The sequence below is a fragment of the Neomonachus schauinslandi genome, chromosome 7 (genome assembly GCF_002201575.2).
Source record: "Neomonachus schauinslandi chromosome 7, ASM220157v2, whole genome shotgun sequence".
Lineage (NCBI taxonomy): Eukaryota > Metazoa > Chordata > Mammalia > Carnivora > Phocidae > Neomonachus > Neomonachus schauinslandi.
This window is the reverse complement of record NC_058409.1, coordinates 125,617,414-125,641,366: the sequence shown is the minus strand read 5'-3', so window position 1 is coordinate 125,641,366 and position 23,953 is coordinate 125,617,414. Positions and strand designations below refer to the sequence as shown.

The 23,953-nt window shown below is 35.5% G+C and overlaps 1 protein-coding gene across 2 annotated transcripts in view; it reads right to left on the bottom strand.

Annotated features, from left to right (window-relative positions):
- ZFR (zinc finger RNA binding protein) overlaps positions 1–23,953 on the bottom strand; it is an 81,467-nt gene that overhangs the window by 28,061 nt on the left and 29,453 nt on the right. For both annotated transcript variants that reach the window (XM_044917175.1, XM_021700461.1), the window contains 10 exons: positions 20,850–21,097; positions 17,553–17,744; positions 16,562–16,853; positions 14,488–14,681; positions 12,600–12,719; positions 11,450–11,595; positions 6,337–6,499; positions 5,091–5,296; positions 3,979–4,129; positions 1,078–1,219 (listed from right to left, as the gene is read on the bottom strand). In XM_044917175.1, coding sequence (XP_044773110.1) covers positions 1,078–1,219; positions 3,979–4,129; positions 5,091–5,296; positions 6,337–6,499; positions 11,450–11,595; positions 12,600–12,719; positions 14,488–14,681; positions 16,562–16,853; positions 17,553–17,744; positions 20,850–21,097 — 1,854 coding nt within the window. The remainder of the gene's footprint in view (positions 1–1,077; positions 1,220–3,978; positions 4,130–5,090; positions 5,297–6,336; positions 6,500–11,449; positions 11,596–12,599; positions 12,720–14,487; positions 14,682–16,561; positions 16,854–17,552; positions 17,745–20,849; positions 21,098–23,953) is intronic.

The following is a 23,953-nucleotide window of genomic DNA, read 5'->3' as shown; positions in this document are numbered from 1 at the left end:
CATTTAAAATAAAGTGTTGTCTTCCTGGGTCGTGGAAAGCCCAGTGCCTTAAAAAAAAATTGCTTTGCTGTAAGAAAACAAATTTAAAGGGACAGTAACTAAGAGCCTACTGATGCTATTTTAGACAATTTTAATATTCAATACAGTATTCTTTTCTCCTCTATCTGTATCACAAAGAAATATTAGTGTAGACTATATAACTCCATACTCAACAAGTTAAGATGTACAAAAACAACATGAAAGGAAACAAAGTAAATTTTATCTGACCCATAAAACAACAGAACCAACATAAGGCAGACACTGACCATGCTTTTTGGCTTAAAAGCTTTTGAAGCTTTGAAAATGTTACAGAACAGTCCCTAAAGCAACATTGCTGGCACCAGCAGGATTTCACCTTCTACAATTGTAAAGTAAGTTTAAAAACCCTGTACTGTACTATAACTTACTAACTACACCTACACCATTTATTTTTCAATATCTCTAGTATAATTATATTGGGTTCAAATGCCCAAATCTACGTGCATTAGGATGCTCTGCATTCACGAAAACTCTCCAAACAAAAGAGCAACCTCAGAGAACTAGAAATATTTACCTCAGGACAAGCCAAATCCATGATTACACATATAACAATGCCTCTTAAAATGGAAGTATTACAAGTATATAACCAATTTTATTTGAAACTCTCTTGTCTTTTTTTAAAGACAAGAACAAAAACTTCTTAATAGAAGTTAAATTTGTGGCCCCTTACTACCAACATTTAATTTTTTCATGTGTCCACTACGTCAGCAAGAATAATTTTGAACTTTTTTTTTCCAGAAATCTGAGGTTAGCAAGAAAAGAAAAAAATCAAGAAAGTCAATAATACCATGAGTGTTTTATATAAAAGTACATTACTAAAAAGAGCATTTACTTTCTGGGAAATGATCTTAAGCAAAACTGGTTGCTACATAAGTCAAATCTATCCAATTCTTATGTAATGCCAGCATGTTGCCTTCTAGGGCTTAATGCCATCTTAAAGAGTAGGTAAATGAAAAAAAAAAGTTAATAGAAAAGTAGAATGTTTAATGGCTTTCCAACCTCCTTCCCTCATGTTCTCTTCTCTAATAATTGGAGATGTCAGGGTGATAGTGACTTGCATTTTGGGTTCCACACATGAATTCAAAATTATTGCCGCTTCAGACATAGCACATTTTATATCATACTTCTCAGGACTTATAACCTATGTAATGAAGAGTACAAAAAAATTAGTTGGACTTTTACATTATCAGACAAAGCAGATTCATTATGGATCTTTCATTTTCTCACTACCTCAAACATTTAATTAATTATTTTATTTTTAAGTAATCTTTACACCCAACATGGGGCTCAAACTTACAACCCGAAGATCAAGAGTCATGTGCTCTATTGATGAAACCAGCCAGGCGCCTCTACTTCAATCATTTTATAAGCAGTAGATAATATACTACTCTCCAAGAAGTCTTACAATAATGCAAATATCATTAATCTCTTACTATACTTTCCTTTTAGAATTCTTTGTTGAGCTAATATTTATCATTATTTGTATCAGAGGGATTATTTGTGTATGTCCCTATTAGATTATAAATTATTGGATAAAAGAAACACTGCTGTATTTACTACTGTACCTTCCAAATAGCATCTGGGTAGTTAAGTTCTCATACATTTGCAGAATTTGAATGAAACTAAATAGATTCTTGAATTCAACCATTCCCACTGTACACTGTGAAATCAACATCTATATTTCACAATCAGAGAGCAAAAAGTCTTGATTAACAGCCAGAAAAACCAGGATTCACTACAATTTGATAAAGATAATAAGCCCCAGGGCGCCTGGGTGGCTCAGTTGGTTGAGCGACTGCCTTCGGCTCAGGTCATGATCCTGGAGTCCCGGGATCGAGTCCCACATTGGGCTCCCTGCTCGGCAGCGAGCCTGCTTCTTCCTCTGACCCTCCCCCCTCATGTGCTCTCTCTCTCAAATAAATAAATAAAATTGAAAAAAAAAAAGATAATAAGCCCCAGTTCCTATGAATGAATGAAGACGTTACACAGAAATTACATTGAGTGTTTATAGTATAGTATGTAAGTTCAAATTCCAGCTGTTACTTTACTAGTGCTGTGAAGATGGGCAAATTATTTAACTCTCCTATCTTGTTTCTGTAAAATGGGGACAGAAATCTTTACCTAACCTATAGAACTAAGTGAATTAACTATATAAGGCCCTTAAAACAGTGCCTGGTTGGGGCACCTGGTTGGCTCAGTCAGTTAAGTGTCTGACTTCGGCTCAGGTCATGATCTAGGGGTCCTGGGATTGAGCCCCACACTGGGGGCTTGTGCTCAGTGGGGAGTCTACTTGAGATTCTCTCTCTCCCAACCCTCTGCCCCTCCCCCAGCTCGTGTGCTCTCTCTCAAATAAAATCTTAGAAAAGAAAAAAAAACAAAACAAAAAAACAAAAAACAGTGCCTGATACATACTAAGTACTATATAAATGTCAACTATAACAATGATGAAGAATTAATTCTACTTTTTTTAATTCCCTTGTATAGTAAGTACAGTCTGATTTGGAAACGGTATTTTGTTTTTAGTCTAACTCCTTGATTATTTCCTTAGGATATATTTCCCGCTTTGTAGTTTTACTAAGTATCACAATTAAGATCAAGATATTTCTAGCAAATTACATAATTCTCTCAAGGTCCTCAAACCTTTCCTCTCTCCCCCACCACACCCCACTGCCCTAGCAGCCTCAACAAAGGAATAAGAAGCAGACACACAATGCCAATTCTGCTGGCTCCTAGTACTTAAAAGACTCATCCACAATAAGAAACTTCATTTCTGCAACAATGGTAACATAAAGCAAACAACATTAAGTGTCAGAGTTGTCAGAGCTTAAGTTCAACACTGTGCTTCACTATCCCTTTTGTTACCAGTTGCTCTGCTGTGGTCAGGTACTATTTATTCTGACTCACTGCTGTAGAATACACATTACCAATGAAATGTCAATCCTTGGATTTAGAATATCTAATTAAACTGCAAGGTTTTAAGATAAATTATATACATTAAATTATTCAAGGAGTATTTTTTTTTTTTTTAAGATTTTATTTAGAGAGAGAGAGAGGGAGGGAACATGAACGGGCAAGTGTGTGTGTGTGGGGGGGGGCGGGTAAGGCAGAAGGAGAGGGAGAGAGTCTTAAACAGACTCTGTGCTGAGAGCCAAGCCCAACGTGGGGCTCGATCTCATGACCAGAACCGAAACCAAGAGCTGGACGTTTAACTGACTGCACCATCCAGGCATCCCAAGGAATATTTAAACCTCAATCTGAGATTCTGACAAATTAATGTATAAAATTTTTTAGAATTCAAACTTAAAACAAAAAGTTTGCTTTTGTAAGACCAAAAGGGGATATTCTACTAATTGTGCATTGCCATGATTTGCTGGACAGAGAATTCCTATCATTATAAAGAAAGAAAAACAAAACAAAACAAAAATCACAACAAAACCAGGGAAATTCAAATTGGAAAGACTATTTCTTACTGTATTTTATTAAAAACATGTATTCAACTAAATAGGCAAGAGGTTCACAGATTTTAAAAATTTAAGCTTGCTACACAGGGGCTTTAACAAAAAAAAAAAAAAGAAAGAAAAACCATATTCGGTCAACTGCCTTCTCTCTTATGCTTCAAATCTTGGGGAAAAAAACAGGATGAGGACATGTGCTACAATTTTACATTTTTAAATAAATTAGCAAGATGGCTTCATGTCAAATACAAGCACTATAAAACCTAAAAAGACAAAGTAGAAAATAGTCCTACCGATTTGCACAACGAAGCAAAAAAAACTCAACATGGAAAGTCAAGCCAAAAATTTAAAGGCTGGCTTAGGTTTAGGCTGAAAGCACAGTTAGTCCTGCCAAAAACTTCTGAACCAGACAAGGGGTAAAAATGAACATTTCCATAATACTTACAGCAAGCTGTTTGGGTAGATTTTCTGCAATACGGCTTAATAATGTCTTTGAAGGTTTCTCGGAGCACAGCAAAACAAGGTTGACATTTCTATCTCCTCGGAGAAGTAATCCTTTTGCCAATACTCCCACTCGCAAAACTCCTTTTAAAGCTCTGCAGTGAAATCAAATTATGACATTTCTCTTCTCAACCAGACCCATGATAATCTCTAAATATATAATAGTAAATTAAATAACTTTTATACTATTAAAAGTTTCATCAACTAGTTAAAAAATATTTAGTATTTTTTAGAAGTATCCTTCATTTAGATAAGAAATATGGATAAATAAATCAAGAACTAAGTTCTCACAGGGACAATTTCAAAGAATATTAACATTTCTGTGTCTCATTTTATAAATCAGAGTAAGAGTCATAGTTCTTCTTTTTTTTTTTTTTAAATCTCATGACCCTGAGACTGAGACCTGAGCTAAGATCAAGAGTTGGATACTTAACTGACTGAGCCACCCAGGCCCCCCAAGAGCCATGTTTAATATAAAAATATTTCCAAATGGTAAAAGGAAAATGAGAAGTTATAGATTACAATGAAAACTTGATATGAAAGATGTTTCTAGGGGTGCCTGAGTGGCTCAGTTGGTTAAGTGTCCAACTCTTGATCTCAGGGTCATGAGCTCAAGCCCTGTGTTGGGCTCCACACTGGGCCTGGAGCCTACGTTTAAAAAAAAAAAAAAAGTTACCAAAGCTTAAGCTTCTTCATTCTTTATGGTCAATAAATTAAGGAAACAAGTTGCTAAAACAAGGACTGAACAGGGACAGATACAACAAATAAAAACTGAAGAACAGCTGAATGCAAATATGAAGGCTGCTTTGAAAAAGGACTCAAAATAGTTTTATATAAATTAAAATAAAATTAGTAAAATCACAAGGTTGGAGATTATAAGGAACTATTTCTCATTTTAGCAAACAGCAGCAAAATACATTAAATATCTACTCAAATAAGGTAAGACATGTACACTCACACCAGAGTTTTTCGTCTTTGTAACTTTTTATTTCAAGTATAAGAAGTCCATGGAAGGAAAAACAAAAATAAGCAAAGTAAGTAACTCTGAAAACACACCTGTCTTTACCTCCCTCCTTCTTATCATCTCCCTCTTTGCTCTTGCTCTTCTCATGTTCAGACAAACTGTCCGAAACAAGTTTTAAAGCACGTTCAGTGATAGAAACAATTTTCTGAACTGCCTGTAATTCCTCTTCAGTTGGATAAATGGTTGCATGTTTTGTCATTACGTAACGATCATCAGATGAGTCAGGACGACGTAAGGGCTAGAGAAAAAAGTTACTTCATTTAAAAGCAATGGTTCCTGGGCAAAAGTAAACTTGTTTTTCAACTATACATATGTTTCTCATGCCTTTTTAGTAAGAAAGTCAACTATGCAAAATGTCCATTTAAAATTATCTTCCCTTTTTCTACTTCAGTAAAAACAAAACTGCAAACTTTGGAAAGTTATACTGTCAAGAGTCGGAAGCTTGTGTATGTATGCATATCTCTGTATGTATACATGCTTTGCCTGAACACCGTATCTAATAAAGTTATGAAAATACTTTTTACTCAACTTTGAAGACCAGTGATTGTGAAACTTTTTTTGGCTTTGATAAAACAGGTTTTACAAATGCTTGTTCTGTGTAAAGACAAATGAGAAAGAGAATAAGTTAAAGAGGAGGAATTTGCTATTCTCTCCTAAATATTCTCTGGAAAACAGAACAAACAAAAATCCTCTAGTTTTGTAGTCTGAACTTCTATGAAATGTTCCTCATAAGTTGGCGTCTCTTCTTCTACACAGCTTCTGTGAAACACAAACTCTTAAGATGCGTATCTTTCCTATAGTTTTGATGCTCAGGTTGAACCATTACATACCCCTTTATCCTGCACTCAATTCAGAAGCAGTAACAGGTTTTAGATAGTTGGGATTTGAAGAAGGAAAAAAGATTCTCAACAACAGGTAATGGGAACATAATAATTTTGAAGGCAAAGCAGCTGCCTTCAAAATTGGTTGTTCTTGCAAATGTCAAGAAAAACAAAGAAAGAAAATCTCTAATGTTAAAGAACACTTGACAGAACAAAAGCTCTGCTCCTGTTTAGCTTTTACTGAAAGTAAGAAAAATTCATGGAAACTCTATGAAGTCCTTATAAAGACATGAGTTAGGAAGCTATAAAAGGAGGGAAAATTCTAAATCAGATGAAAAACTTACATTGAGATTATGAGACTATTAAATCTAAGAATTAGCCCCCCCAAACTGTTATCTTCTAATGCTGAACCAATCTTACACTTTCACCCCCCTATGTAAATTAAGTGGACACTCACTGCAGGCCCCTGTGGCTGAGGAGGCATGCCTGGTCGGACTCCCAGAAGGCCTAATGGGCCTGGGGGACCATGAGGATAGCCTCCATCAGGCATTCGGCGGCGATCATCCCAATGATGTTGTTCTTCCTCCATTCTTCTCCAGTACATGTCCTCTTCATAACGTCTGAAAATAGAGAATGACATTACAAGCCTTTAAGAAAAATACAACCCAAGAAGTTACATCAGTAATGACAAAAAAAATGCAATTAAAAAATTGTCCCAAATCAGCTTGGCTAACACCCTTCTTTTTCCCTACTGTATCTAATATCCTTTACTTGCTTTCATCTACAAGTAAATGGATGCAAATATGAGTGAAAAGAGGTGAGAAAACAAAGAGAAAAGCAACACAAAATTTCATGGCCTGATGTCAAAGCCAAAGGAACAAACACCAGAAACCTCAGAGTTCCTTTCAATCTCTCCCTCTTTAAGATAAAGATTGTAAACTTAAATGCCTACCTAGAGTGGCCAGACCAATAACGTGTATGAATGAAAGACGTGAAGCACACATTCAGGAATTATCTTCCTGTCTCCAAAGAAATGTGTTCCCTCCTATTTTCTCCTTAGAGAGACTCTCTGAAGACTACTTTTAATTTCCCCATTTAGGATACAGGCATACACAAATTTGTCTACTATGAGGAAAAACAACAGTGCAAGACAGTGATAAATGGCAACTCACTTTCTGTCTCATTTTTGGGGACATATTAAGGTTGGAGAGGACTATGGTCAAGTAGAAAGCACATGTTTGTTAACTCACTAGAATTTAAATAAAAATTTGAAGAAAAAATAAAAAGAAAGTACATGTTCTGGCCAGAGAGAACAGCTGCTACTCAGTCCCAATTAATTACTGCCATAAGGGAATAGAGGTTTGCAATCCCAAGATCATCAGGATTTTAAAGTTTTTCAAAATCTTTAATGTTGGTTCAGATTAAAAATACCGTGTTTATCAAATAAAACATCCATGGGCTGACCTTGGACTGTGGGCAGCTATTGTATAACCTCTGCTTTAACAGTCATTTTCAGAATCTAATTTCTCTTTCACTACCTCACTCTCACTTCTGTCTTTTAGCTTCAAACTAGGTACCGATAACTCCCAAGGGAAATCATGTCTCTAAAGCAAATTTTGATAGTAATAAGGTTTACTAGACAAATTTGTTTAATTTAAAAGAAAGAAGTGTGGTTCTCCAAAAACAAACAAAACAAAAAAACCCAAGTATGCTTCTCAAGTAGCTCTATACAAACTACCAATTTCCTCAGGCTGGGAATAAGTGTGCTTTTTTTGGGTCATCCAACTTGGAAGTAGTACAGAAACATACTTTTCTGTTATTTAGGCCTTGAGAGAAAATGAATAACAGGTTGACGGCTCTGGAAAACTACATTCATTCCAGTTTTGAATAATTTATTGTTATTACTGAACACAAATGTTTAAGTTATATAAGGGCAGGGATTTTTATCCATTGTTTACCAATTCATACTCAGTGCCTAACACACTACATGCAATTTCCTAGCACATCATAGGTGCTTAATAAATACTTGATATATCAGCAAAAGAAGAAAAGTTCCATAATCTAAGTACAGAGTTTCAAATGCATTACAAAGGCAGATTATTCATAAAAATTGAGACTGATATATTTAAACATATTAAAAAAATAAAAATACATAACAGCAAAAACTATCTGAATATAACACATTAATAATAGGTTAATAGCTACAATATAGTGTCTGTACAGAACAACAGGTAAGTAAAAAAAAAAAATGAATAGGCAATTTACTACAGAAGAAATGTAAATGGTCAAACATGAAATAAAATTCAATTTATGAAATAAAAAGTGGCTGACAAGGATGTGGAGAAAAAGGAACCCTTGTATGCTGTGTGTGGGAATGTAAATTGGTGCAGCCAATGTGGAAAACATTAAAAATAGAAACACCTTATGATCCAACAATTCAACGACTGTGTAACTACCCAAAGAAAATGAAAACACTAATTTGAGAAGATACATGCACCCCTATGTTTACTGCAGCATTATTTACAATAGCCAAAACATGGAAGCAACCTAACTGTCCATTAATACACAAACAGGTTAAGGAAGATGTGGATGGACACATAGGAATATTATGCAGCCAGAAAAAAGGATGAGATCGTGCCATTTGCAACAACATGGATGGACCTAGAAGGTATTAAGCTAAGTGAAATAAGTCAGACTGAGAAAGACAAATACATGATTTCACTGATATGTGGAATCTAAAAAAACAAATGAATAAACAAAAAGCAAAATCAGACCTATAAATATAGATAACTAATGTTTGCTACAGGGAAGGGGTGTGAGGGGACAGGCAAAATGGGTGAAGGGGAGTGGAAGATACAGGCTTCCAGTTATGAAATGAGTAAGTCACAGGAATAAAAGGCACAGCATAAGGAATATACTCAATGAATTACCAGTGTTGTCCGGGGACAGATGGTAGCTACACGTGTGGTAAGCATAGCATGAAGTATAAACTTACTAAATCAGTATGTTGTACACCTAAAACTAATGTAGTATTGTGTGTCAACTATACTCAAAAGAAGTTTTTGAAAATTTGCCAGTAATATAATTACAATTCAAACTGAACTGAAACAAATTTGAAAAGATTTCCCCTTCCTACCCCCAAATTTCAAATTTGTAAACAAAAACCAACGAACCAAAAAAGGATTTCATATTTCTCTCATTGGCAGGGACTTTAATGTTACAGCAGCAATTTTCAAAGTGTGGCCCAAGGACTCCAGATGTTCCCTGAGGCCTGTCAGGGGATCCATGTCTTAATATTAAGACATCGTTTACCTTTTCCGTTCTCATTCTCTTTTGAATGTACAGTGGAGTTATCCAGAGGCAAAATGTGGTATCACAACAAATTGAACACAGAAGCACATATGAGAATCATGATGCCTTCTCTTAAGCAAGACATTAAAGAGATTTGCAAAAATGTAAAACAGTATCATTCTCACTATTCTGGTGAACAAATAGTTATTTTAGAGTTAATTTTCACCATATTTATTAAATACATGCAATATAATATAGTAAATATGTTTATATTTTAAACAAATATAGTTAAAATGTCATTTTAAAATGAATTCATAAATATTAAACTTCTCAGTTTTAATTTTTAATATAGTGAAATCTTGACAGCTATAACCCACATTAAGCAAAAGCTCTTTGGAGTCTTCAATAATTACTGAGTATAGAGTCCTGAGACCAAAATATCTGAAAACCACTGAAGTTACAGTATTCAGTACAGGCAGAAGTACGGGTCTCCTTCAAACAAATATTTCCAGTTCTGGAAACATTATTATTAGCAACTAATCATGATTTATGCAATAATACAGCCTCAAGGATGGTCAATGTAATAATTATGTTACAGAAACGCTGGAAACAACCTAACTAACAATGTGGGACAAGTTATAAAGAAAATTATACATCTATAAGAGAATACTATGCGGTCATGAAAAATAAAAATAATCCTAGCTTAATTTTTAAGTTGACATATAAATGAAAAAAGTGAATTATAAAATGTGAACAGGAGCGCCTGGGTGGCTCAGTCGGTTAAGCGTCTGCCTTCGGCTCAGGTCATGATCCCAGGTCCTGGGATTGAACCCCTCATCGGGCTCCCTGCCCTGCAGGGAGCCTCCTTCTCCCTTTCCCCCTCCCCCTGCTTGTGCTCTGTCAAATAAATAAAAAATCTTAAAAAAAAAAAAAGTGTACATTATGCTTCTGTTCTTATTTTTTGAAATTATACATATATATATATTTTAAAGAGTTTATTCATTTGACACAGAGAGAGTACGTGCACACAAACAGGGGAAGTAGGAGAGGGAGAAGCAGGCTCCCCACTGAGAAGGGTGGGGCTCAATCCCAGGACTCTGTGATCACGACCTGAGCAGAAGGCAGACGCATAACCAACTGAGCAAAACAGGCGCCCCCAGAGTAAGTCTATAGACAGAAGTATATTGTATATTATACAGAAAGGGATAGATGTAGGGGTTGGCGGGAAAACAGGGAGTGACTGCCAAAGGGTTTGTGGTTTCTTTTGGGGGTGACAAAAATAGTTCTAAAACTGACTGGGTGATGGCTGTATACCTCTGTATTACTTAAAAACCACTGAATTGTACCATTTAATTTTTTCAAGGAACCTCTACACCCAATGTGGGGCTTGAACTCATGACCCTGAAATCAAGAGTAACATGCTCTACCAACTGAGCCAGCCGAGTGCCCCTGAATTTTATCATTTAAGGATATGTTGGGGTGCCTGGGTGGCTCAGTTGGTTAAGCTCCTAACTCTTGTTTTGGGCTCAGGTTTGTGAGATCTCAGGGTTTTGGGATCAAGCCCCACACTGGGCTCTGCACTGGGCATGGAGCCTACTTAAGACTCTCTCCCCCCTCTATGCCTCTCCTCCGTGCATGCACTCTCTCTCTCAAAAAAAAAAAAGTCAGTTATATCAATAAAACCAAATATTAATATATCTCTAGAAGATATGTTTTCTCCTTTCTCCTTCCCTATAGCCTCTAAAGCTTCTATAATAGACGTTTCTTTTATAGAATGCACACATTATTGTCTAGAATCTACCAAATCTTATACTCAGGATATTTTTATCATGTAACAAAATGTTCTTTTTTGTTTTAAACTGAGGCATTTATTTAGAATATTAAACTATTCTGGGGCACCTGGCTGGCTCAATTAGTAAAGCAGGTGACTCTTGACCTTGGGTTTTTGAGTTCAAGCCCCACACTGGGTATAGTAGAGTTTAATTAAAAAAAAAAATCTATCTATATACAATTCAACTATTTCTTCATATATTTAATATATATAAGACACCACTTACCACATAATTCCCAATACCAAGGCCATGGTCAAATACTAGAAAAGCCAATATCTTAGTTTTAATGCATTTCTTTCCTGTACCTATGATCTTCCTGAAAAGTGAAAATTAAAGTACACTAAACAAATCTGGATTGCTTTGAATAGGAGTCATACTCAGAATAGCTAAGTTTTTTAGAAAGGCTGAACCACTTTCTATCATGCTACTAAAAGTTAAAGATACTACCTCATTTCCATTCTCCAGCGTTCTTCTTCTTCTCGTCTTCGCCAATACTCTTCTTTCTGCATTTGCTTCCTCATTTTCTCTTCTTGAATCTTTCTGGCTCGAATACTGGGCTTTACTTCAACTTGCAAATCTGGATTTACTTTTTTCTGTTAATGCAGACACTTAAAAAATTAGCATGCCCTCTAACAATCTACATGTATTATTAATCATACAGTCCCCCATATTCTTTCATCATAGAGGCTTTCAGTTGCAAATTTATTTTAAGGGTAAAATCAGTAAAATAAGTTGTATTAGAGGAAAGATTCAGAATACATTAATAAACATTCTTCTTCCCCTCCCATCCCCCAAATTCTTAACTAAGTTTACGATGACATACTTAGTATGTAAAAAGTACATAACTTAGTGCTAACCAATAGAAGAAATCCTTAGTGCACTAATGGATATTTAATTTTCCTTTACTTGTTTGTAAGTAGAAGATTCTAAATGTCTGACTGTGAGGGTTAAAAAATAGACTATTTTAATTTTTACCACCTCTTTGTTTAGAAGGGAACACATGAATCTAATGCATTAGTCTAGGCTAATTAAAAACTTTAAATAAATAAATGATTTGGATTTAACTTAACATTTGAAGTGTTTTCAATGAATTCCTCATCTTAAAATTCATTTTAGTGGAAATTCTACCAAGACAAGAAGGTAAATAGATGGAGACCTAATACTTCTTTCAAAATACTTTATGTGAAGCAATTATCTATATATATACATGATTACTTGATCCAAGCAATGTTACAGTCACTAAAAATGATGAAATATGGTTATACTGTTCTTAGCCAAGTATAACAAACTAATCAATAAAAACCAAACATCTGAATCCAAGTGAGACATGACATGCTAACGTTAGAATGGGAGTTCATGAACTGTGTTACGTTTAGATGTTGTGTTTTCTATGTAGAATGTTCCAAGCTGTGTTAAAATAAAAAAAGACAGCTGAAAAATTTTTAAAGGTGGGGAGGGGCAGAGGGAAAGAGGCTCTTAAGGAGGCTCCACACCTGACATGGGGCTTGATCCTACAACCCTGAGATCATGACATGAGCTAAAATCGAGTCAAACATTTAACCGACCAAACTGCCCTGACAGTTCAAATTTTACTCACTTTATATTGAAGTCTGTGTCTTCGCCCTTTTAAGTGCATCTCCTTAGCATTGGGATCATTAAAACTGCACTCACATAATTTACAATGGAATCGAATTACTTTTCCCTCATCATTTCGTACCTTGACATGGGAAAAAAGAATTCAAGAATCATAACAAAATATTATAGTTGAAGATTTCACTCACAAACCCTCACAGATTCTGTGATGAATAAATGTAAACAATTAATATTGAAGTGGGGGGAAAATAAGAGACAATACCTATAATTTTTTAAAAGGATAATCTAGAGAATCGAAATAAGTGTTAAAATTCTTAACTGCGCCATGCAAGATGTATACCTGCATGTATTTGCATTTGATATTAACTTTAATTTCAATACCTTTAATTATGTTTAAACATTTCAATTTAAATGCAATTGGATAATAGTTCTCTAATAAATAGTGAATACCTGCTACTGGCTAGGTACTGCTCTTGGAGATGGAAATAAGAGGATTAAAGACATTATTTTGGTATACAAGTTTCTACAAATCTCAAGATTTTATACATGTAACTTTATGGAAAATCAATGTCAATTTTTTTCTAAATGCACAACCAGTTAGGAAGAGAAGTACAGGGTTATTAACATGTCTATAATGGATACTAGGTTCAAATTATTTGTGAAAGCTTTAAAGATTGGCTCTGAATGCCAATTCTCTTTAAGTTTTGGCTTACTTAATTAATCAATATCATTAAAGATTAAGGTGTCCTGGCCGTTTAGATAACCAAACGTTTACTCTCTTATGATCTATAATTTTTAAATTGTGAACTACTTATAAACAATATAATCCAGTTTTCTATCTGGTAAACAAAGACAACATAATATGTAATTTTTCTTGATGGGAGAAAAAAAATGAAGAGATATTTACCAAAAATCTACTATATGCTAGGTACTGTTCTAGGTACTTTATTTAATCTTCACAACTTTGGAAATATCCAAGTTTTACAGATAAGGACACTGAAGCTCAGAGAACTTATGTATGTTCTATAATACAGTGAAAGTAAATAGTGCTACACCACTCTATGTTGGGCTTTTTGCTAATAGCAAATATTTATCAGGCCCCTCATTCCTCAATTTACTGAGTTTACCTGTAAGACAGGAAGATTTCTAATCAGCTTGAGAAATCAAACATGATGTGATATATTAGCAACTTTAATTTTACACACGAAACTACATGATTGTTCAGAAAGAAATATTGGCTCTCTCTGTCATTATTTTGCGGCTCATGATTTTTTTTTTTACTCTTTATATGCAGGATACTTGGAAGGATACAAGAATGCCTACCAAACAAATAGAAAGTTACCTTACATCACAGTGATGGTGTTGGTAAGGAAAAAGTTAAAAAAAAAAATTATGATGTCACTTAGGCAAGCCTAAAGAGCATGCTTTTTAAAAAAAAAATTTACTTATTTGAAGGCGGGGGGGAAAGGGAGAGAATCTTCAAGTGGACTCCTTGCTGAAGTGTGGAGCTCACCACAGGGCTTGATCTCACGACCGCTGAGATCACGACCTGAGCCAAAACCAAGAGTCAGTCGCTCAACCGACTGAGCCACCCAGGAGCCCCAAGGACATGCTTTTTAAAAAACTTTAACAAAGATACCTATGATATTCCTTTATAAGTAACCTAAATCTAATTTTACGCATAAAGCATCTGTGCAGAGGGAGAGACTCTTAAGTATGCTCCATGCCCGGCACAGAGACCAACATGGGGCTCAATCTCACAACTGTGAGATCATGACCTGAGCTCAAACCAAGAGTCGGACGCTTAACTGACTGAACCACCCAGGCACCCTCAACGTGACACACTTCTTTCCTATACTAATCTCACAGTGATGGTATTCTCAAATCAATACCTCCTCCACATAATCATGGCCCACTGGCTGCACATCACTCTGCAAAGCAGCAAGAGACGCAGGTGTGACTGGTTCTGACACGGTGTCTGGCTTTACTTCTGGAATCTGTACCGAGGTGACAGGAGTGCTTTTAACACATTCGGTTCCTTTTAAGTCTTCTGTTTTATTTCCTGTTGACTGCAGCTTATTCCCACCTAGAAGAGCATAAAAGAATTATAGTAATTTTCATTTTCTTTTTGTAAATGTATAATCTGACACAACAAAAATTTCAGATAAAGTTATTTTTTCACCATTAGTCCAACTCCTGCTTGACACACATCAGAATTTTGAATAACACATCAACGATTTGGCCTTTTTACCCTGTTAATGAAATACATATCTGGATTTTTTCCTTCTCCAACACCCAGTGATCCTCTGTCCCCATCATGACTCTCATAACAGCAAATACCTAAAAGTCAATAGCAAGTACCTAAAAAGGTAGGGCCTAAGCCCAATTCACGTTTGTATCCCTAATTCCCTCCCAAGGAACTGGGCAACGTCCTAAGTCCTGGTAATGTAAGAGTAAGATAGTGTAGCTGCTTCTGAGGTGCCAACAATTTAAGGGAAGATACAAATAATTATAATACAATGTGGTAAGTGCTACAGTAAACAGGAACACAGTGTGGTGGAAATTTTTTTTTTTTTTAAGTTAAAAAAAAAAAAAAGGGAGCCTCTACCTTCTAACATGATCCAGTTAGCAAAGGCTTCACTAAGGGTGTGTCACTTGAGCTGGGCTTTGAAAGAAGAGTTAACAAGTATGAACTTGGCCCAGCAGAAAGAAGAGAATGATGTCTACGTAGAATACCATACACAATAACATGAAGTCTAAAAGACTATGGTAAATTCAAGGAGACCTCAGCATCAATTACTATGTAGGCAGATGCGATGACACATTCAGATTATGAAGGCCTCAGATGGCATAATTAAGGAATATAGTTTTTTCCTACATGCAAGGAGGCCACTGAAAATTTTTAAGCAGGAGACTAATACAATTTGACACGTATTTTAACAAAATGACTTTGATAAGCTTTGGAGAGACTGAATGTGGTAAGAGACAAAGTTCTGAGGTAAAGACTTTGAAGGCCTAAAAACAAGGCAGTAGCTATGAAGAAAAACAGGCATTTTTTTGGTAGAAATACTGTAGTGACAGAAACAAAAGGACTATGTACACAACTGAAGGAGACAATAAACAAGTATAAATAATGTCAGTAAAATTTTCCATGTGAAAAAAAGCGCAGCAATTTGACGAGATTATTTCATGACACTCTTGTGACAGAATGAGACACTGGTTGGCCACAGAGAGCCATACAGAAAATAACCAGGTAATTCCTATAATATAGCTCTAAAAGGTGGGAGTTTTGAGTTTGCCCAAGAAATTTTAAAGTTACTGTGCACTGGAATGAATGAGACCACTTGTGAATACTAGGTGAGGAGAGTGAGAGGAGAACCAGAATCAGAATCTTAGTAGCACCACCATTTAATGAACATGAAGGCAGCAGAACCTATAGACACACCTGAGAATGGGGTGGGTAGACATATAAGAGAGACTTTAAGCTTTAAGGTACAACAGTCAACTCGGTCAAATGTTAGAGAGGTAACCAGAGTGAGACTGAAAACTGGTCACTCGATTTGGCAATTAGATCTTTGGTGACTTCTGAAAGCAGTTTCAGAAGAGTAGGGTGGAAACACTGGAACAGACTGAGGACTGGATAAGAAATATAAAGTAGAGAAAGTAAGAATTAGGCTGCAGCTTGAGAGGATTATGGTAGTAAGAAAATGTCTGTTCTTTTATTTTTTTTTAAAGATTATCGAAGACACAGGTAAACCTGTATGACCAAAAGGAAAAGGAAAAAGCCATTAGAAGATGGAGGACTGATTAAAATTTCAAGAGAAAAAAACAGTTAAGTGATCGAATAAGGTCTCAGAGAAGAAGGGAGATGGGTACAAGAGCATAAAACAGAAGGATTAGTCCTGGAATGGAGGAGAAACATCACTTTGACAGAGTTAGGAGGAACACAGAATCTTTAGTACTTGCCAACAAAGTTTATTTTGGGTGTAGATGTTTTCTTGGCAGCCATATTTGTAGGCACTGCTGATACTTTAGTGTTAGATGTACTATTAAGAGACGAGTTTCCTGTAGTTGTAAGACCTTTCACTGAGGAAGTTGCAATTGATGAAGTATTCACAGTACAATTGCTTGCTGCAATGCTTGAGGGAGAGGCAGTCGGTTTTGAAGCAGACACAGCTGTTGAAGAAGTAGCTTGGCTAACAACGTTTGGTTCTGTTGAAGGAATGGGTTTACCAAGTTTTGTGTGTAATTTAACCACCTACAAAATAAAAGCACATTTGTGAGGAAATCCAAAAAGCACTGATTAACTTTTTCTAAAAAGAGGTTTTTTTTTTAGAAATCAAGGAAATGGATATTTATCATTTTAAATAAAAACCTTAAAGTATATTTATACATATACATTCTCTGCTTTAAACAACATAAACTAAACAAAATCCAGCCCTTTTTGGATGACTCTTTGACGACCCTTGGTTGCTCTGAGCTGGCATAAAAGACTTTATAAAACGAAAATCCGAGCTATATTTTTCTTTGTTATATTTTTGTTTATATATTTGTATACACAAAACTCATTACTTTCAAAACAATCTCTGTGAAGCAGATTTCGATACATACTCCATTTACCACAAGGTGAGGAAACCAAGGCAAAGAAAGATGAAATCAACTTGGCCACATACATACCAACCTATACTTAAGCATGACAAGAGGAAAATAATCATACAACAAATTTCCAATTGGACGAATAAATGATCTAGTTTAATTCAAAGAAAAAATGTCTCCAATCTTTCCCTCTTTAAGCAATGACTATTTGATGTTACCTTTATGTATATTAGCATATAAACAAGGCCTATAAGCCACTCAAAGCTCTCAAGTTTTAAAGCCACCTATATTTAAACCCTCCCATTGAAAAAGTAAAAGAAAACAGAGTAAGACATAAGGGTGTGTGGGAAAAAACACCTACTTTCTGATGCTTAGCACCACGAATGTGGGCAGCATATGCATCTGCTCCTGTACAAGACACATCGCAGAGCTCACAACGTAGCTGATTTTGAGTCCCACGAGTAGAGTTGTTGCTGCTGCTGGTATTTTGTGAGGCTTTCAATGCGGCTTCTTTTTTTTTATGTTTCTGTCCTTCTAAATGTTCTTTATAAGTCTGTTTCAAACAAAAAGGATAAATGTTGCTTTGCTAATTTTCTATCTGTATCATTTGAAATTATTCAATTCTCAAATCTCTAGTACTCATTTAATAATGAGCACTAAACAACTATAAAAGCAACTGAACAAGAGCATGTGGGATTCCCTACATACGTGATATATCTGTGGTTCTCTGTATTTTGCTTACCAAGAATACATTTATCTAACACTTTGATTTACAAAGGACTTTCATACATAGCTATATTAACAATATAAGGTAACCACTTCCAGTTTTAAGAATTTGAATCTTTTATTGCTTATGTATAATGATGGACAGAGTGACCATTCCAGAAATTATTTAACTGTAGAACTAAGATACGGGAGGGAATGTAGCTGTATCATGAAAAAAAAAGTTTCTGAATGGTAACAAGACATTTTACGAACAGGTATATTTATTTATAAAACTAACTTTTCTAACTCAGAATGTGTTTTCATAAGAACCCATGCCATCCTGAAACAAAAGCTTATTTAAAATACATAACACTCAAAATTACATGTATTTGTAAGGAAAAACAATATTATTATAATACTAGCCAACAAAATAGTGAAACTGTATATTAAAAACTGTCTGGGGATGCCTGAGTGGCTCAGTCGGTTAAGCGTCTGCCTTTGGCTCAGGTCATGATCCCAGGGTCCTGGGATTGAGCCCCATGTCAGGCTCTCGGCTCAGCAGGGAGCCTGCTTCTCCCTCTCCCTCTGCTTGTTGCTCCTCCTGCTTGTGTGCTCTCTGTCAAATAAATAAATAAAATCCTTAAAAAAAAAAAACCAAAAACCAACAAAAACTGTCTGGAATCAGATGATTAAAGAAGGCAGATTTATTAAAATGAAGAGGTTAATAAGGACTGCTGTCTCTTTTTTCTTGAGTGGGGCCAATAGTTCCTCTTTCATGTTTTATTTTTAAAATTGTTTTTAAGACAGACGTATCATTAGCATTAAACTGTATATCACAGAATTTCAGAGCTGGATGGAACTTTAGAGATTACGTAAAACAATGATTTTCTAATTTTTAAACAAGATAATCCTTTCTCCAAATGAAATCTTATACAGAAGTAGGGAAAGTTGCTCTGTTTTTGGAACAAAAGAGGGAGACCTAAGACCCAGTCATCTGATTCTCCTCTCATTATCTGCAGTGGCCTGAAGTGGCTCCATGAAGCAGTCTGAGACTCAATTACTTAGGGCAAGTCCTTAATAAGCGAGGGAACAAAAGCCCAAAGAAGTGAAGGTCTCAACTTGTCCAAAGCCACACAGTGGCAGAACCAGGACTGGGACCATGGCCCCTTAAACCTGAATCTTACTCTCCTCCCTCCTTTGTCCACGCCTAGATTCTAACTTAAAAAGTCAATGATGCTTTTCTCTAAGGCTCATTAGCCCCTTAAGGCACTGCCTCTGAGTTGCAGAAGTATCCCTGGCCTATTCTTTCATAAAAATCTAGACACTCCAAACCAATGGTCGGCCTTATATATATCATTCTAAATGCGACTTTTCACCAATGATCTTAGACCCACGTTCTATCATTTTATATGGGTAACAGACACTCAACACATCTTTTCAGTCTACATTTGCCACTCATAGCATCATCCCCTCTCAATAGCCATCGCAGAGCAGGATATATACTTCTTCCCCTGCTCCCTCTCCCCTGACCATGTAATCACAATGAGACTATTTCCTATCACACTCAAATAGGGAGAAAGAAGGTTTTATGTAACTAGTCACATACATTAAATGTTCCACAATTATTCCCTAATTTGTGTAACTCAGGGAATGCTGATAATTGAAAATAATCTAAAAAATCAGTATTAAAAAGTAGACAGAACTAATCTAATAAATTAAGAAGAATGTACATAGGTAGGGCAGAGACAATATAACTGAAAGAAACTACTACAGAGTCAAAGACTGTCCCTTTCCAATAATATGTCTTTTATCTACCAAACTGCTTGTCAATTCTTATATAAAAAGACACTCTTAAGGGGCGTCTGGGTGGCTCAGGTCATGATCCCAGGGTCCTGGGTTCGAGCCCCACATCGGGCTCCCTGCTCAGTGGGAAGCCTGCTTCTCCCTCTCCCACTCCCCCTGCTTGTGTTCCCTCTCTTGCTGCGTCTCTCTGTCAAATAAATAAAATCTTAAAAAAAAAAAAAAAAAGACACTCTTAAAAAAATTAACAAATAATGTCAGGATAAGGGTTGAACACATTAGACTTTATAAAGACTCATGCCTAAATCATCCATTTGAATATGTAACAATCAGGAAAAAAACAAAACCTGGGGGGAAAAGGGGGATAAATATTTTACATGCTTCATTAGTAGACATTTTTGAAAAAGACACTTCCCCACATCTTTCTTGTTCCCAAAGTTTCTATTCCCTCACAAAGGAAACTACACAGAAAGAACATTCTACAAAGCATATGCAAAAGTTAGCCTTATTAGAAATGTTATCCTGTAAACTACAGACTGTTAAAAGAACTTATTTTAAGGATTTTTAATATTCCAGAAAGACAATTTTCTTCTGCTATTTAAATGCTCCAAAAAATAACACATTTGACAAAGTCCTCTCATCTTTAATTCAGGTATGTAAAACTGAATGATCTCTATAGTCAGTCATCCCTTCTCAGCAGTAAAATTCTATTCATATACTCGTGGACCCCTAAGAACAGCTAAGGAAATCAACAGCCAACTGTGCTAAGCTGAAGAATTTTGTATAAAGGCTTTATAAAGCAAGCTGTGGACGCTAAAAGAAATAAAAAGTCAATCTTACCCCCAACCCCAATTAATTTGAAATTACAACTTTTAAGTTAAATTTAAGTTTTATTTAAGGGCAAAGTATCTTTCATGAAAAAAGTATAATTTACCCATTTTTCATTAACATAATCATTTTTAAATTTTTTTCTTAATAGAATTCTTATGTCTCAATACAAATACCTCTTAAAAAAAGACTGTTCAGCAAAATATGTATGTGTTAGCTAAAAGCTAACAGGAAAGAAAATGTAAACCTCTGTGTTAGAATATCAACCATACTTGACTATCAAAAATAACTTGAAGGCTCGTGGTAAAACATACAACATAAGTACCTGTGGTCCAGCACAGCTGATCTTACAAACATCACAATAGTGAATCTGGGGCGGTTTGGGAGGCTGTTTTGGTTTCAGTTGTTTATTTTGGAATGGTGCTTTTTTAGTAAAGGTGGTCCCTGTCCAGGCAGCTGTTGCAGCGGCAGCTGCCGCCGCCGCCGCCGCCTGCTTCTGCTGCTGCTGCTGCTGCTGGTAGTAGGAGGATGCAGCTGAATACACTGCTGCTTCATAACCTGAATACGACGTACCTTACAAATAAAATCAAACAAAGAGTACGTTATATAATTACCAAAGGCCAAGTTAAATGCTATGAATTTAAATTCAATAAATTCTGCCAGTAAAGGTAGGTTTACATGTGCATATTTACAAATAATGAGTATCTCACAAAACCTGGAAAAATCTTATTTACCCTCTTTTTATACAAGTCAATCAACAAGTTTTTAACTCCACACATGCCAGGTGTTAAAAAGGCATAAAAGAGTCTAAGATTTGGTCCCTGACTTCGAGAAACTTATAGTTCAGTTGGTGGGATACGACAGAGTGATAAACGTATGCGGTTACAGAATCTGTTAATATTTCCCCAAAAAGAATTCTTCTGCACACAATTTGGGAAGGGTTGAATTTGAAGGAGTGTCTGAACTAGGATATTAGATAGGAAAAAAAGAAACTCATGGAAGTATATGCTTGATGCCTGAGAGGACAGAAGATTTAAAAGAACAGAAAAACACACCAAGACTTTGAGTTCTAGTGACTGACTGATGGGGTTGTGCAACTGATCAAAGCAAGGAGCTGAGAGAAGCTGGTTTGGAGAAGCAAGGTGAAGAAACCTTAGCAGACGTCTGTGATATGGAGCTGGAGTTCAGACGAATATATAGGACAACAGATAAAAAATTTTGGAATTAAGGACCAAATACATTGGTTCTCATTCTCCAAAAGAAAAAGAGCACTGTATTTTCTGGTTGAATGCATGGCTTGATTCTATCCATTTCCATTGTTCAAAGTCTCTAATGATAAAGTACACCAAGCTAGTTACTGACATAGACATAACATACACATGTTGCTTATGTTCAGTGATTTATAGACTTAAAAATCCACAGAAGTTTTAAATTTGACAAAGTTGTGGGTTTTATTCATAAGCCTACCTCAAAACTGGAAAACTTCTCTCCTTTCTAAACTAAGATCTCTGGAAATTTGGTGGACTCCCTATTGATCACACTGCAAAACTTCTTTTTTTTCTGAAGTGGAATTAAGTGGGCCAAGAGTCACGTAAAGCTCAAGCAAAATATTCCTGGTTGCCAGGATGGCACAGAAGAACTACTTAAGGAAAACTGAACCTCTCTCAAATGCAGACTGCTATGTTGAAAAGAAAAGACATACACACATAGGAAAGAAAACAGGAATTGGAAAGGTGAGGATTTAAGATGCATGCTAAGTGAGAATCACAGGCACCTGAAACTAGAAATATCCAGGAAACAGTGCAATCAAGTAATTTGCATGAAAAGCCTTCCTAGACTTTTATGTCAGGCTATTAAATTATATAAATGCTTATAAAGATAGAAAGTACGGTAAGAGAAGAAAACATCTAAAAGCAAAAATAGGAAGAAGCAGGTAGGCATATCAATAATAAGCATTACGATCAGATAAAAAACAATTAGAAAACAACTCATATAACTGATCAAAGGAAAAACTACAGATCAATAAACTCTTCTGGTCAGTCTTACCAATATCATATGTTACTTAAAAATGTGACAGAAGACCAAATACCTTCAAAGTGATAGGCAGAAATATGTACAGTTTAAATTTCACTCTTAAAACACCATAAATTGTCTAGTTAAAACAAACAAAGCTATTTTTAAATTATAACTGGCTAGGACCATGATTTTTATATGAAATTTTTTAAACAGATATTTTCCAAATGACTAGCTATTGTGCACAGAAACTGCAAAAATGCCACTTAAATGTAACCTTATGAATTAATGTATCAAGAAAATAAAAAGTAACATAAGGGCAATAGCATTCTACAATGCTGGATGACCAGGACTTTTAGTTTAGCTTTTTTTTTTAAATTGAGAATCCACAGTATGAAGGGCAGTGTTCCAGACACAGTGAAGTCTCAAAACAGACCTATTAGGCAAGTATTATTACCCTTACTTGACAGATGAGAAAACTGAGGCTAAGAGACCGTGAGGTGCTTTAAACACTGAGTTATTTAAACCACAAAAATCACCAGGCTAGGTTTAATATTTACAAAATAATCTCCTTCATTTGCACACCTGTAGTCTAAAACTAACAAAAGGTGAGCTTAACTATAGCTTACTATTTAATCTCCTATGACTACTAGCAAACAAATGTACATTTCTTGTAAAAGCACTATGGGAAAACAAATGTAAGGTTGCATCTCTAAGTAAAAGTTCAATTTTTTAGGGCTAAAACAGTTTCACTTAATAAATACTTTTACTAGGAGCGCCTGGGTGACTCAGTTGGTTAAGCATCCGACTTCTGATTTAGGCTCAGGTCATGATCTCAGGGTTGTGAGATTGAGCCCCATGATGGGCTATGCCCTGGGCGTGGAGCCTGCTTGGGTTTCTCTCTCTCCCTCCCCCTCTCCCCCTCCACCTCTAGAAAAAAAAAATTATTAAAAATGCTTATCAATTAGTAAGTTATATATTAAGTTAAAATATAATTTTTAAATGTACAATATCAGAAAGAAAAACATACCATTTCAGTAGTAAATTCAGCATGTTACAAGCCACCATTTAGCAGGTACCAAGATTCTAGAACTAAGTTTAATGAGATGAAAAATACAGCTGACCTACATTGTAGCTGATATAAAATTACACATACAGAACTCAGAAGTCCTAACAATGATCTTTTTGGATGGCAATTTCACATTGTGTATCACATTTTTTTTTTTTTTAAAGAGCTTACCCTTTGACATAATGGGAATTTCTAGGAATTTATCTTAGGGAAACAACTTGCAAATACACGAATCTTTTCACACAAGGATTATTTTACCCACTGTTATTTCTAGTTTTTCCCTAATATGAAACCTAGCATCCCAAGAAAGAAACTTTAAAATCTATATAGTACAACCATACAATATT